At 37.0% G+C, this 15,356-nt stretch overlaps 1 protein-coding gene across 1 annotated transcript in view; it reads right to left on the reverse strand.

Moving 5' to 3' along the window:
* Positions 1-15,356, reverse strand: part of LOC114579881 — a 58,885-nt gene that overhangs the window by 39,988 nt on the left and 3,541 nt on the right. The window contains exons 2-3 of the mRNA XM_028695792.1: positions 14,218-14,369; positions 12,647-12,702 (exon numbers count right to left, since the gene is read on the reverse strand). Coding sequence (XP_028551625.1) covers positions 12,647-12,702; positions 14,218-14,309 — 148 coding nt within the window. The 5' untranslated portion in view covers positions 14,310-14,369. The remainder of the gene's footprint in view (positions 1-12,646; positions 12,703-14,217; positions 14,370-15,356) is intronic.

A 15,356-nucleotide genomic window follows, 5' to 3' on the forward strand; every position in this document is an offset into this window, starting at 1 on the left:
CAACAGGATTTCTACAAGGATTTGAGCAGGATTTACGCTTAATCCTGCCAAACAGGATTTTAACGCCCCGTAAATCTCACGGTGGAATAAATCATCTGTTTCCCTGTTTTTTCTACAAATCCCGGATTTACTAAATCATGTAATTCAGTAGATTTTTGGGATTTAGGCGAAGAAGGGCGTGAAAGGGAGAAAGTTATCTTCACAGCGAGCGAGATCCCGTCGTTGCTTCCAATCAAAATGTTGTAACTTCCGATCCAACAGGAAGGGACCGTCGTCGAAGGAGTGCATCTGAACAACAACAGAGCCAAAGATGCGACTCATGCCTCTCTACACCTCCTGCAAAGCAACGAAGCCAAACAGCAACTACCAAAAAGCAAGCGCTAGACGCCTGTAACTTATTATTGATTAACATAATTAATAGTATAATAAGTGCATAAATTGATTATCTAATTTGTCTTAATAAAGTAGTTAGTGATATAATTTAGTAAGAAAATTTATTCGAATATTTCAGTTTTTCTCTCATTAATCAATAATTAAGTAGATCAAAATATTATGTTAGATTTTTCATTTCAATTCAGCCAATTACATGAAATCAATTAAAAAACAATTAGTCAAATGTTATGATAAAAAAAAAAACAGAACGCCTGAAACCAAAATTTTACGTTAAACCAAAGATCAAGAAAATAAAAGTTTACACAAAAAAAAAGATAAAAAGATAAACAGAGAGCTCAGAGCATATAGAAAGAGACCAAAAATCTGCCATCAGAGGAAGGCAGGTAAACCCATAGTGCAGGGATTCTCGGTTGCCAAGAACACTTGGAAGCTGTTTGGTAGCAGGATTTTGAGCTAAATGCCACTAAACGTAAAAATTGAACATCTTAAAGCAAATTGAATCCTCTATTTCCTTCCTTTTGCAAAAAATTTAAGATTTACTAAATCCTATAGTCCGGCAAATTTGCAGGACTTGGCCAAAGAAATCGTTGTTACTTCTAATTCTACAAGATGATTGTCTTCGTACTGTTGTTTTTTTTTTAACATCTAGGCTAATTAAGACAAAATTAACACATACATTACATAACTGAGCTTCAAATGTAAAACCTCTTAGTTCAGAAATTTTTGTACTACAAAAACTTCTTTAGAAAGCATTAAAAAAGCCGCCCCAAACGAAGCCTTAGTTAAATCCTGCTTGTTGCCAAACAGCCCCTTAAGGCCTAATTCTTGTATGTGAAAAACCATAACAAAAGAGAGGCCATCCAGGAGAACCCCTAAGGCCATATAACTCATCATAGCCCTCTTAAAAAAAAAAAAAAACAAAACAAATTTCTCAATAAGGAGGCAGCGACTGATCTGAAAAAGAGAACATTTCAGATGAACGCCTAACCAATTATGAGGAAGAATAGAAGTTCTGTGGCTCATGCTCTACTTTTTTTTTTTCCAAGCATATGAGATCGCATTATGCTTAAAATAGACGAGGTAGAAGAGATGTGATTGCTATATTTCCAGCCATTACGTTCCTTCCATAAATAATATACATATATTAGAAGGGGATGAGAAAATTTTCCTTTCATTCTTTCACAAAGGCTCAACTTATTTAATCCAAAACTTGAGTAAATGAAACCCATATGGCAGTGAAGTTGGTAGAAATAAGGAAGGCCAAGAAGGAAAGAACGCTCATAATCCATGCTCTCAAGAAATGCTTGATATAGTACAGGTTCTCAAAAAGTGCTACAATAAGGCACATATTGAAAACCTGGCACCCATGTAAACATTTATCCTTAGTTTCTTTAGATTGTTATGTTGTTCAAAATTCTCGAGCAACATCTCATACAAAAGTCGAGATCTATAATGTGCTTGAAATCTTCCCAAATATCCAAACGCTGCAAATTAATGCTAATTTCATTTTCAAATGAGTTAGAGCAGCAGTTTCTGCAAGTTAACTCATCTTTTTTTCGGGAAAATTATTAGGTGCGGAATCCGGACATAGCTCGCATCTGGGCTCCAATAAAATGAAGCCACATAATTTATACACACCTTGCATAAAACTTGTACACAGGGTGTGTATAAGTAGAATATACACACCCTTCATAAATCTAGCAAATTAGACCTCAAAGAAGTCAAATCATTGCAGTGCATTCCATATTCTTTGTCCTTCACTTCCATACAGTTCTTAAAAAGTATTCCGCTCCAAAAACAACCAGACCACCCTCCTACTTTGTAAATATTTTGGGAATAATATATAACAGAATCATAAAATAGCAATATGTCATTCTGTCCCAGTTCTTCACATCCAAAACCATTGTTTAAAACTTCCATACAATGCTTTTCATCAAAGCTTATATTCAAAACTGCACCGATGACCCTTACGGGCAATAGAGATCAAGAAATCTTTTTAACTCACTCCAATTTTGATTTTCTATGATGAATAATTAAAAGTAAGATAAATCCCAATTGAGGCCCCCCTCTTTCCCCTTGCCTGCCCACCGAGTTACAAAAATCTTACATCCCAAACTTCTATAAGCCAAAGAGAGGAGCACATTTTCCTATTTGATTTTGTCATACGTGCAAATGTAATGTGGGATAAGGAATTATTGGACATAACCTCATGCAAAGGACTCCCTTGAAGTGCATCAAGTAATTCCAAAACAGGCCTATTTTTTAAGGAGATTCCAACGCAACTGTAATGACTTTTTTCCCATAAAGTTTTTGGAAAACAAAATCTACATTTTACGATCAATTCCTGTCATTTCATCTTCATAGACATGTTGCAAGAGAGTTGTCTTCCCCATACGTGATTATAAAGATGAAATTAAGAAGGAATTTGATCTTAAAATGCGGGTTTGTGTTTCCAACATTTTTGATGTGAAAAGATAAGTTGGAATGTCTTGAGAAGGAGAGGCCTCGTTCGGAAAATAGCATAAATGAATATCAAGATTTGATGTGAAAAAAGTCATTGCAGAAATGGACGAAGTTGCTCTCCCCTCTGGCTCATGGGAATATTGGTAGTAAAATTTTGGTAACAACTCGAATGGACTCGGTTGCAATGTTGATTGAAAAGGTCCTTACAAAAAAGATGGAAATAGTTAGATTAGAGGGTTTGGAGGAAGATGAGTGTTTGCTGCTCCTTAAGTCTTATACATTTGCTGGTGTAGAGAATTCCCCTGAAAATTTAAGAGACATTGATGGAGAGATGGTTAAAAGCCTTTTAGGATCTCCATTGGCAGCGAAGGTCATTGGTGGTGTTCTAAGAGACAAATTGGATGAATCGCATTGGAGGAAAGTTCTAGAAAGCAATTTATTGGATGATAATTATATCCATTTCCATCTTAAGACTGAGCTATATATTTCTGCCAAATCCTCTACAAAATTTCTTGTTCTATAAAGCTTCTGATGAGGATAATGAGTTCAGTCCTGAATAATGAGTTCGTAGAGTATGAGCTGGGAATTCTCTGTAGTCCCCAAATCTTTCAGTCCTTTGAGATAGATGAGATCACCACTATTTCGAATTGTCAAGTTTCTTATTGCTGCAAGGCTTGAAATGATGTAACACTTGCTAGTGCCTTGTAGCAAGTTGAAAGTTTTCCACCCAGTGTTATCCATCTCTAATTTCCTGAGCTTAGGAGGCAAAGAGGGCAACTCTTGAAATTTTGGGCAGTCCTTCAGGTACAGTTCAATTAAGCAAGGAAACAAACGATCATCTGCTGCAGCTAATGTTGAGTCAAACCAATCCTCCAATGCTTCTAATCTCTCAATGTGTAAAACCTCTAGTGAATCAAAAACACAATCCGATTCATCCCTCTGAAATTTATTATAAAGCCGTTTCACTTTTGACATGTTTTCAAGGTACAAAGACTTAAGGGAAGCCACCAAAAAGGTGGAAGAGTTGCGACTCTAAGCAGCAATCCAATTGTATGCGCTCTAGATTGGAGATAAGATTGTCCTCGTTCATCCAAATTGGAGACCTGGCACCCATGTATGTGTTTACACAATTTCCTTAATTTGTTGTGTGGTCGAAGGTTGTCAAGTACCTTCTCATCTAAGTCAACATCTAGAATGTTTCTAATTTCACCCCGTTCTAAGGACAAATCTATGAGGTTTCTCTTGTCATATAATTTGGCACGACAAGCCTCCTTGGCATCCTTCATATTTTCAAGAAGTTTGATTCTTAATTGGCGAAGCTCATTCATAAGCTCCAGCTCTACAATACTAAAGTCATTCTCATTTTTAACATAAAATCCATCTAGCAGTTGAAGAGAGCTTAGTTTTATAATTCTATGCAGCAGCAACAGCAACAACAACAACATCAAGCCTTTGTCCCACTCCATGTGGTCGGCTTTCCAATTCTAAGCATTCCAAAAAAATCATCCCAGGACAATTGCATGTAATGCCATATTTGTAAGGTTATTCATGTCCCTCAGTAAGAAATTGTGAGGAATAAGCTGCACAAATTCATAGATTATGAACTGTAAATGATCTTGTCAGTAAAATTCAAAAAAATATTTAAGAATCGAAGATGCATCAAAATCCAATTGCCTCGGGTACCATTTTTAGGTACGGAGCATAAATGTACAGCAAGGATGCTTTTTGATACTTTGAAAACTTGAGCAAGTACATCATCAAAATCTTGATCATCTTCTTTATAATACAAACAAAGCGTCCGCAAATTTTAAAATTTCCCAATCTTTTTGAGCACTATGAAATTGCTAGTATCAACAGACAAGTGTCGAATCATTTCAGGAATTGTAAAAAGCAACTCCTCATCCCCAGCAACTCTAAAGCATTCTTGTAGAGAAACGAACTGAGCCAACTCATGTAGTAAATCATGCATTTCGTAATATGTTAAATGCTGAAATTGAATCTTGTCAAAGAAAGATTTCTCAACTAAATCATCTAAATACCTTCCTCCAATATCCTCTCCTCGATTACAAGGTGCAGAATGAAAACTGATGTAATCCACATTCGTACTAAATCATCTTTATCGAAACAATGATATTGTGGAAATATACAACAAAATGCAAAACAATTTTGTAGATGCTTTGGGAGGAATATGTAGTTCAATCTTAAGATGAGAAATATGTCATTTTTACCCAATTCTGCACTTTAAAAATTACTATTTTAAACTTTTGCCCGATGACTTTCATCAAAGCTAGAATTCAAAACACCACCAATGACTTTTGCTACCAATGGGGATCCTAAAAGCTTTTTAGCTATTTCTCCAGCAATTGATCTTAGTTTTTTATGATCACCAGGATTTTCTACATCAGCAAATGCATGGCTGTTGAGGAGTTGCAGACACTCATCCTCCTCCAAGACCTCTAATCTCAATGTTTCCTTCTTTTTAATCACATTTGCAATCATCAATGCAATTGAGTCATCAGAATTGTTATCAAAATTTTACTTCCCAAACTTCCAAAAGCCAAAGGGGTAAACACATTCACCCATTTGATTTTATCATTTTCCTCCTTGGTCCTCCCAAATGTCTAGGACATCGCCTCAAACCGAAAACTATCTTGAAGTACCTTAAGGAGCTGTTTGGCAACAGGATTTATGCTAAATCCTGCCAACCGGGATTTGAGCACCCGTAAACCTCACTGCCGAATAAATCCTCTTTCCCTCTTTTTGTTGTAAGTCCCGAATTTACTAAATCCTCTTCTTCTTCGGTGGATTTACAAGATTTCGCCGAAGAAGCGCACGAAAGGGAGCGAATTCCCGTCATCGCTTCAGATCAAAATGTTGAAACTTCCAACCCAAAGGAGTGAATTCGAACAGCAACAAAGGAGCCAAAGAAGCCACTCGTGCAATCTCTACACCTCCTGCAAAACAATAAAGCCGAACAGCAACGACCAAAAAGCAAATGCTAGATGCTTCTAGCTTATTATTGACTAAGCTAATTAATACTATAATTAGTGCATAAATTTACTTTTATCTAATGTCCTAATTAAGTAGTTAGTAATATAATTTAGTAAGAAATTTTATTCGAAAATTTCAGTTTTTTTTCTCTCGTTAAACAATAATTAAGAAGTAGATCAAAACATTATTTAGATTTTTCACTTCAATTCAGCCAATTACATCAATTCAATTAAAAAATAATCAGTCACATGTTATGATAAAAATAACAGAATGCCTGAAACATCAAACAATATTGAAAAAATAATAAAAAAAACCCCTAAACAAGTTTTCTAAGTGAAGATTTGGGACTTGTACAAGATATTAGGCAATTACGTAATGTGGAGCTTCCCTTTGCAATGAAATTAGTGTAGTTGAGTTTGTGAAAAAGTATAATTTTTAGTAATATTCCTAAAAATAAGACACGACAATTTTACAGTTAAAATAATAATTCAAACCAAAGATCAAGAAAATGAAAGGCTACACAAAAAGAACAAAAGAAAAACCGAAAGCTCAGAGCAAATAGAAAGAGACCTATAATCTGCCATCAGAGGAAGGCAGTTAGACCCATAATGCAGAGAATCCCGGTTGCCAGGAACACATTGGGGCTGTTTGGTAGCAGGATTTAGGCCAGATTTGAGCCGGATTTGAACAAAATCCAATCAAATGGCCTAAAATGCAAAACCAACTCTCACAACAAATGAAAGCCGCCATAGACGAAAAATTCCACCGTTTCGTGCTAAATCCCGCATTTCTGAAATCCTGTTTTTTGCCGGATTTACGAAATCCATTGTCTAGAGAAGAAAAGTCCGCTCGTTAAATCCATACTATAGTAAAAAAATCACAAGGGATTTAATAGGATTTATCATGGATGTTACCAAACAATTTTAAGGATTTACAGTCCTTCCAGCTTACGTCGCCCACCGACTACGATCCTTCCGGCTTACGTTGCCCACCGACTACAGTCCTTCCGACCAAACAAACACATCAACAGTGATTCTTTATATTCCCACCATGCAATGTACTCTATAAGATGCACATAAAGTTAATGCTTTCCCCTAAAGAAAGGCCTCATTTGTAATCAACTGCAAATACTAGTGGATTCATTCATATTGGACTAGGCCACATGATTTTTCCCCCTTTTTCAAGGGGATTTCCACGTAAAAATTTTGGTCTCATAAATGCTACACCCTCTCTCCTATCTGATTGAGTGTCGGATCTTCGTACAAAGTTAAGGCGTTAAAAGTTATATTTCTCTACCGCCGCGAATACTTCATGACACAACAAGTATGATGTTCATTTGACAGCTGTCTCTATTGGGGATGAGTAAACAGAACAATTCGAGGCAACAGAACAACCTAATTTATAAACACAATCAAATTCCACAAATAATAGCCTCAACCACACAATAATAACAAACTCCTGCTTGACTCAACCAATCTTATCATTTTTAGGCAAAGAACTTGTGTCACACCTTTTGCACAACTTACATTGTCGCTCCTGGTATATGCTTTCTAAAAGATGAAGGAACCTAACAACATCAGCTGAAACTTTGTCAAGTTTCTTCGCAACCCCCTCCTGTCTATTCAAGTTGGGATCAACTCAAAAAAAATATCGAGAGTAGTATAAGACAAGGCAAAATAGACTCAGAAATGATCAGGTTCTTGCAGAGGTTATCAGGAATCTGGCAACATCAGATGCCAGCAAAATAAAGCGCAGGAGCTCTACCCAGTTGCACGCTGATGTTAAGGGCCCCATAAAATAGGGACACCAAGTGTGCCATCCAAAGGGAGAGCAAAAGGCTTTCAAAATATCATCATTTCCCAGATACCGGCAAAAGAAGAACAGGGGAGAAGATCATTCCCATGGAGAAAAAAAAAATAATGAACCCACGATAACAACCATAACAATCAAAAATAGAAGTAGAAATTTGGACCATCGCCACCACTGAACTTATAAGCAATATATTCAACAAGCTGAGGGAGCGATGGGCTGAGTAGACAAATATTTCCAATAGAGAAAAAAACTCTTTTAAAACGTTTATCCAATGCATTTCATTTAAGCAAGAATTTAGAACACCATCCATGACCTTTCTTGCCAATGGATCTTAATTTGTGACAAATATAAAAACAAAGTTATCATTTAGGCTGGACATATGCGGTAGGCAATCCTAGGGACTTCATGGCTTGTATGAAAACTACTGTACCGTTATAACCACAGGTGAATAAAGCACGCTATGTTGAAGCCTACCTATAGATAGAGCAGTCCAATCAATAGCATGACCGTGAGAATCTCATACCAATCTATAAAATATATATATATAAAAAAATTGTGTAGCAAAGCCTAGTAGGTGGGAAACGGTGAGCTTCTTCCACTTTTCTAAGACTTAGGGGCTTTGTAAGTAGTCAACCTCTTCCAATCCCTCTAATCTCAACATTTCCTCCATCTCAAAAACTTAGGGGCATTGAAAATAGGATTTATGCAGGGATTATTGCTAATCCTGCCAATTGTAATTTAAGGACATGTCAAATCCGGAAGAAATAAATCTTTAATTTTCCTCCTTTTGTCCTAAATCCCGGATTTATTAAATCCGACCAATAAGAAAATTTCCATGATTTGGTAGAAGCAAGCAAAAGGGAAAGATGGTTATCTTCATAGCAAGCGAGCTCCCATCTTGACCTTCAATTCAGTAGGAAAAGCAACACCAACAAAGAAATGGATAAGATGAAAAGCAAACCCTAGCAAGCCTACCATCTAAATTAAAAATTCATCTAATTTAGCTTAATTAATATAATATAAAATATTTAAATAACTAATTAGATAATGATATAATTAAATTAAAATTTTATTAAAAACACACTTAACTAATTAATAGTACAACTAGAAATTAAATAATTAGTTATGAGTCTTTTTAAATTGTATTAAGATTGCAACATAACTACGATGAATCTTTTCACATCAAGTTGTTGGAAACACGTATCTACATTTTAAGATCAAATTCCTCTGCCATTTCATCTTAATAAACATTTTACAAGAGAGTTGTCTCAGGCATACCACCAAGGCCCAACATTGGTAGAAGAGAAATGTTGCTCTACATATTAGTGCCGATAAAATGAGTATGACGTTCATTTGATGGCTTCATCATCCACATCATAACAAACTCCTTGCCTTGACCAATCTGGTCATTTTTAGGCAATGATCTTGTTTCACATCTTTTGCGCAACTCACGTTGTTGCTTAAAGATGAAGGAAATTAACAACATCAGCAGAAACTTTATCAAGTTTCATCACAATCTCCTCCATTCTCTTCAAGCTGGGATCAATTTGAAAAATGCAGAGGGTGGTAAATATATAAAGGCTAAATGGGCTAAGAAATGATTGGGTTGTTGCAATGGCTATCAGGAATGTGGTAAGAGCCGAGGCCAGCCAAATGAAGCGGAGGCGCTCTACCCGGTTGCACACTGCTTGTAAGGGTAAGGGAGAAGCAGAATAGGGGTAACAAGAGTGTGCCATCCAAAGGGAGAGCAAAACGGCTTCCAAAATAACATCATTGTCCGTATACCAGCAAAGAAGAACAGGGGATAAGATCATTTTGAACAACATCAAGCCTATATCCCACTATGTGGGGTCACTGGTCAGCTACATAAATCCTTTTTTTCTCCATTATGTCATATTAAGAATCAAATTCTCATTTAAATCTAATAAAAAAATGTCATTTCTAATATTTTCTAACCAAAACATTTTAGTTATACCTATACCTTTCTTAATATAAGCAACATCTATGACCCGGAAGGTCATTTTATTTGACAAAGCCATCTAAAACAACTCTCTCTACTCTTACATGTCAGTGGAGCTACTCTAACATTTCTAGTACATGCTTGTTTTGCATCATGTCTCTAAGAGTAAAGCCACTCATCCACCTGAGTATCCTCATCTCTGCCACACTTTAACTTAATTTTATGCTTCACTTTTAATGGCCAACATTCTGCACAACAAAATAAATAAATAAAAAGATCCAATGAACCCACAAAATTTGGAGCATTGCCGCCACTATAAAATTTGGAGCATTGCCACCACTATAAAATTTGGAGTAATATAATCAACAAGTTGTGACATAGCTCGCATTTGGGCTCCAATAAAATGAAACCACATAATTTGTACACACCCTTCATACAACTTGTACACAGGGTATGTATAAGTAGAATTTACACACCCTTCATAAATCTAGCAAATTAGACCTCGAAGAAGTCAAATCATTGCAGTGCCTTCCATATTCTTTGTCCTTTACTTCCATCAAGTTCATAAAAGTATTCTACTCCAAAAACAACCAGACCTCCCTCCCAGTTTGTTTTCCTAAAAATTTTCGAAAAAAAACGTAGGAATCTTTTTTTGGGGAAAATTAAGGGCAAAGCCAATTTTCATTGACGAAAAAAGACTAGTTACATGTGTAAGAAAGAAGAGAAGAAAAGTAAAATTGTTGGGTGGAGCCACTACCAGAGGCTAAAAGTGCTCACCAAAATAGTGCAAAAATAAAGTCATACATGTCAAAAAGTGATCAAAGAGAAAAACAGCCGGTTAATGCAGTGAAAGATCAGCCACAAGAAGACTGAAGAATAGAGCTCAGGTAAGCTAGAGGTTGCATCCAGGTAGCCATAAAACCGTCCCTCGGTTGCGGAATTGCCATCCAATAGAAGTTGCATAAAAACCGTCATCCTAGGGGATAAGGAATGAAACCAATTCATCATTGCCCCCCAATCGTCAAATTCAAAGACAGAACAGAGAGATGCATGCCGCGGGGAAGAACCCCAAAATAAAACAAACAGTGATGAGGACATCGAAGATCATCGGCTACGATCGTGTCTATTTATTTTGATGTATTTGTTATTTGTACTTTTCCATTTCTACCCTCACTTGAGGGCTTTGTTTTATGTTTTTCATAGGGGTAATTTTGTCTTTTATTTTCCTTCATGTATTTGGCTATTTAAGCCCTCCCCTTCCTCTTGGAAAGGAATGATGAATATTGATATGAAAATTTTGGTTTTGGATCTCTTTGTGAGTTCTGGAGTTCTCTTTGTGAGTTCTCAAGTGAGGAAAGCCTAGGTGAGGCTCCACCCGAAGTACCCAACAGCCACCTTGGTGAGCTCTTGGTTTTCTTTTATTTCTTTTGCTGTTTTCTCCTTCCCCATCAACCCTCATCTACCCGACCCTGCTTTTTCCCCTTCATCCCATCTCCCTGCAGCCGTCCCCACCAAAAGCCCCAAGAAACCCCGCCGACTCCCCCACCCGCCCCCCTCATTGCCGCCGGCCGTGCCTGCCGCCGGCCCAACCAGCCCACCGTCTCTCCCCCTGACCCGGCTCCTCTTCCCTGGTAACATCCCGCCGGCCCCCTTCCTCTTGAAATTTGAATTTCATGCTTTAATTCCTTCATTACTTCTTTCCTAAAATGACTCACTACATTTAGGAATAGATTTAAATGAGATCCCATATGTTTTGAATTCAAATTTCAAATCTCCCTAATTAATTAAAATCTGAAATTTAAAATCAGGTTTTAATTAACTCCATGGGCCCCACTAATTAATCAACTTCCCTCTCTTTCCCCATTGCTTGGCCGGCCCCCATCTAGCCTATTCTCTCTCCACTTTGCCACCTAAGCAACATTTAATCCCCCCCTAATCCCTCTAGTAACCGCCGGCCCCATTACTTCCTTAATTAAGTTAATTTGAATTTCAAATTGGCCCCCATCCTTTTAATAAAATCTGAAATTAAAACCTCAGATTTTTCCCACCAATTCCACTTAACTTGTTCAGATTTCTAATCCTCACACCAAGCCCCTCCTAGCTCAAGCAGCCCCTTCCCTCTTCAAGGTGTTGTCCATGATTTTCTGGACATACGAATTGCTGTCCAGAATTTTCTGGGCATGCAAAACTGCTGTCCTGAATTTCTATTGGCTGTCCTGGAGATTTCGGTAAGTTGAGCTGCAGCCCTGCTCTCCAGAAACCCTCATGTTTGCTGTCCTGAAGAATCACAGCTGTCATTCCAAGATTTCAGCAGTTCAAGTCATCCAAGAAGCTGTCAAGCACCACTTACTTCCGATCCAACCAACAAAGCACCACCGGAACGTTGTATTACTTCATTTCTTGGGTGAAACTCTTTCCCTAACGCTCTTATCTTCCTAGTTACTTTTCGTTTATGGTTATTAATGGATCCATGAAGATCATGTTAATTATTCGTCGCTAGAGCCTAGTAATTAGAAGAGTTGAGTGCGGGATCTCCTCGTAGTAACTAGTCTTATTGTTAGTATTGGAATTTATTGTTGGAACGATCCATGTATGCAATGTCGGATTAAGTTGGCTATCTTTTGAACTTAACTTTTATTCATGTGATTTAACCTAAGCTAAGTGCCACTTAATAGTTATTTTATCGTTCAATTCCGCATAAGATCGTGCTTATTATTGCCTCTAAATCTAAGCGTGCAAATTTTTTAAGCAAATCATTTTCGCATGAATTGTTCTACATCAAACAGCCTACGAGAAGAACGAAGAACCAGGAACCAGAATTACAGCAGAAGCATAAATGTTACCCCATTCTAAGAACAAATTCATAAAGTTCCTCTTGTCAGATTTTCAAGTTCTTAATTTACAAAGCTTATTCAAAGCTAATTCAATTTATATAATAAATCATGCATCTTGTATTATATTTCATATTCAATATGGAACTTGCCAAAAAAAATATTTATTGACCAAAACATTAAAAAAAAATTATACCAATATCCTTCAGCCTTGTCTCCATTCCAGGGCAACTGAATGACACCCGCTGCAACCTACATTCAGACCAAATCATCTTTATGAAACTTATGACCTTGTCCTAATGTGCTACAAAATGCAAAAGAAAAAAATGTAAATATTTTAGTAGTAATTATAAGTAAATTCAAAACTTCTTTTCATCAAAACTGCACCGATGACCTTTTCTGGCAATAGAGATCCAGAAATCTTTTTAACACACTCCAAATTTGGATTTCTATGATAAATAATTAAAAGTAAAATAAATTCCCCATTGAGGCCCCCTCTCTCCTTGTCTGCAGTCCACTGAGTTACAAAAATCTTACTTCCCAAACTTCTATAAGCCAAAGAGAGGAGCACATTTTCCTATTTGATTTTGTCATACCAGCAAATGTAATGAAGGATAAGAAATTATTAGATATAACCTCAGACATACAACTCTCTTGATGTGCATCAAAGTGATTCCAAAACAGGCCTATTTTTTTAAGAGATTCCAACGTAACTGTAATGACTTTTTTCCCATCAAGTTTTTGGAAAAACAAATCTACATTTTAAGATCAAATTCCCGTCATTTCATCTTCATAGACCTGATGCAAGAGAGTTGTTTTCCCCATACCGTCAAGGCTCAACATAGCAAGAAGAGAAATGTTGCTGACCATAATAGCTCTGATAATGAGTATGATGTTCATTTGACGGCTGTCTCTGTTGTGGATGAGGAGTGAACACCACAATAAAGAATCAAGCAAGAAAGTAAAAGCAGTAAAAAAATAAAAAATAAAAACACCAGGACTTAATGTGAAAAAACTCAAAATAGGGAGAATTTAACATGGAAAGGGACCAATAATTTGCCATCAAAAGATCACCACAAGATCAAATAGAAACAGACCAATAATCTGCCATCAGAGGAAGGCAGCTAGACCCATAGTGCAGGGATTCTCGGTTGCCAAGAACATTTGGGGGCTGTTTGGTAGCAGGATTTTGAGATAAATGCACCAAACGCAAAAATTGAACATCTTAAAGCAAATTAAATCCTCCATTTCCTTCCTTTTGCAATAAGTTTCGGATTTACTAAATCCTATAGTCCGGCAAATTTGCATGACTTTCGCAGATTTACAGGACTTGGCAGATTTACAAGACTTGGCCAATCTGAAAAAGAAATTTCTCAATGAAGCAGCCACCGATCTGAAAAAGAGAACATTTCTGATGAACATCCTACCTGATATATCATCAAAGAATTATCTTGATCGGGCACAAATCTGGAGGGAAAATCAAGTTAGAAACTTCCAAAATTAAAATTGGGACCATCCAAACTCCGATTTCAGCAAACTTACAGTCGAACTAAACGTCTCGAAAATACGAACCCAACAACACCAAATTCGACACAATCCGAGCCCAAATGTATCCAAATCAAGGACCCAAACATTGTTGGAAGGTTCAAACCACAATTTGGATTACCAAACGGTTTCCAAACATGACATGCACCAGCATTGAGTACCTGCAAGATCAAGTCAAATGGGGAACTAAACATATAAATGAGCTCATCAATAAGTATACACCTTGAAAATGTGATAGATGCCATGGAAGTTTGCCGTGCCAAGTTATGTGGATAGAGGAACCTCATGAATTTGTCCTTAGAACAAGGGAACATTGTGTCGAGGAACCTAACAAATTTGACCTTAGAAAGATCATCAACACCAGCATTGAGTACCTGCAAGATCAAGTCAAATGGCAGACCGGCAGGAAACACAAGCTACAAAGACTGAGAGACATCCACCCCAAGATCAAAGCTGTTGCCTTTGCTTCAATCCAAGCACCGATCAGAGATAGAAAACCAGCTCTCCAAGAATGGCTATGGCAGCTATGAGATGCCCTTGATAAGGCAGACAATGTGCTCAATAAGTTTGAGTACATGAAGCTTATAAAACAGTTGATCAAAAACAATAAGCAAACAAAGCAAGTAAATTAAAATAATAATAATAATAAAATGTTTCTTTGAATATTTTTCTGTTTCTGCTAGCAAGCTTCCCTATCTTCTAATGAATTGATGATATTAAAGTCCACATGACGTCACATGCAGAAATGCATAGCTCCCTACCACTTAATATTCTTGCTTTTTCACAACTCATCAAAATTTATAGTCAGCAAGCATCATTAATTGCATTAACCACAATTAAGTGAAGTGTTCGCTACTTGAAAAACTCATGCGTTACATCATGAAATCCATGAAGAAAAGACTTGTCAAATTTGGCAAACGTGCTCTCAAAATTGATCCCAACTTGAAGAGTCTGGAGGAGGTTGTGCAGAAACTTGATAAAGTTTCAGCTGGGGTTAGTACATTTCTTCAACTTCTAGATAGCGCAAAGCTGGAACAGCAGGACAAGCAGCGTGAGTTGTTCGAAGCATGTGAAACAGGTTCCTTGCCTACAAATGCTCTCATCGGTAGAGGCGAGGCTAAGGAGTTTGTTATGCAGTGGTTGAGGAAGCCATCAAATGAGCATCGGACAAGTTGGCACAGAAACATTTCTCTTCTATCTATAGTGGGCCATGGTGGTATGGGAAAGACAACTCTCTTGCAACATCTCTTTGAAGGTGAAACGACGGAGGAATTTTTTGATCCTAAATGTGGGTTTGCGTTTCCAACAACTTTGATGTGAAAAACGTAATTGCAGATATGTTGGAATCTCTTAAGAAGGAG

Source organism: Dendrobium catenatum, unplaced genomic scaffold, assembly GCF_001605985.2.
Source record: "Dendrobium catenatum unplaced genomic scaffold, ASM160598v2 fragScaff_scaffold_674, whole genome shotgun sequence".
Classification (NCBI taxonomy): domain Eukaryota; kingdom Viridiplantae; phylum Streptophyta; class Magnoliopsida; order Asparagales; family Orchidaceae; genus Dendrobium; species Dendrobium catenatum.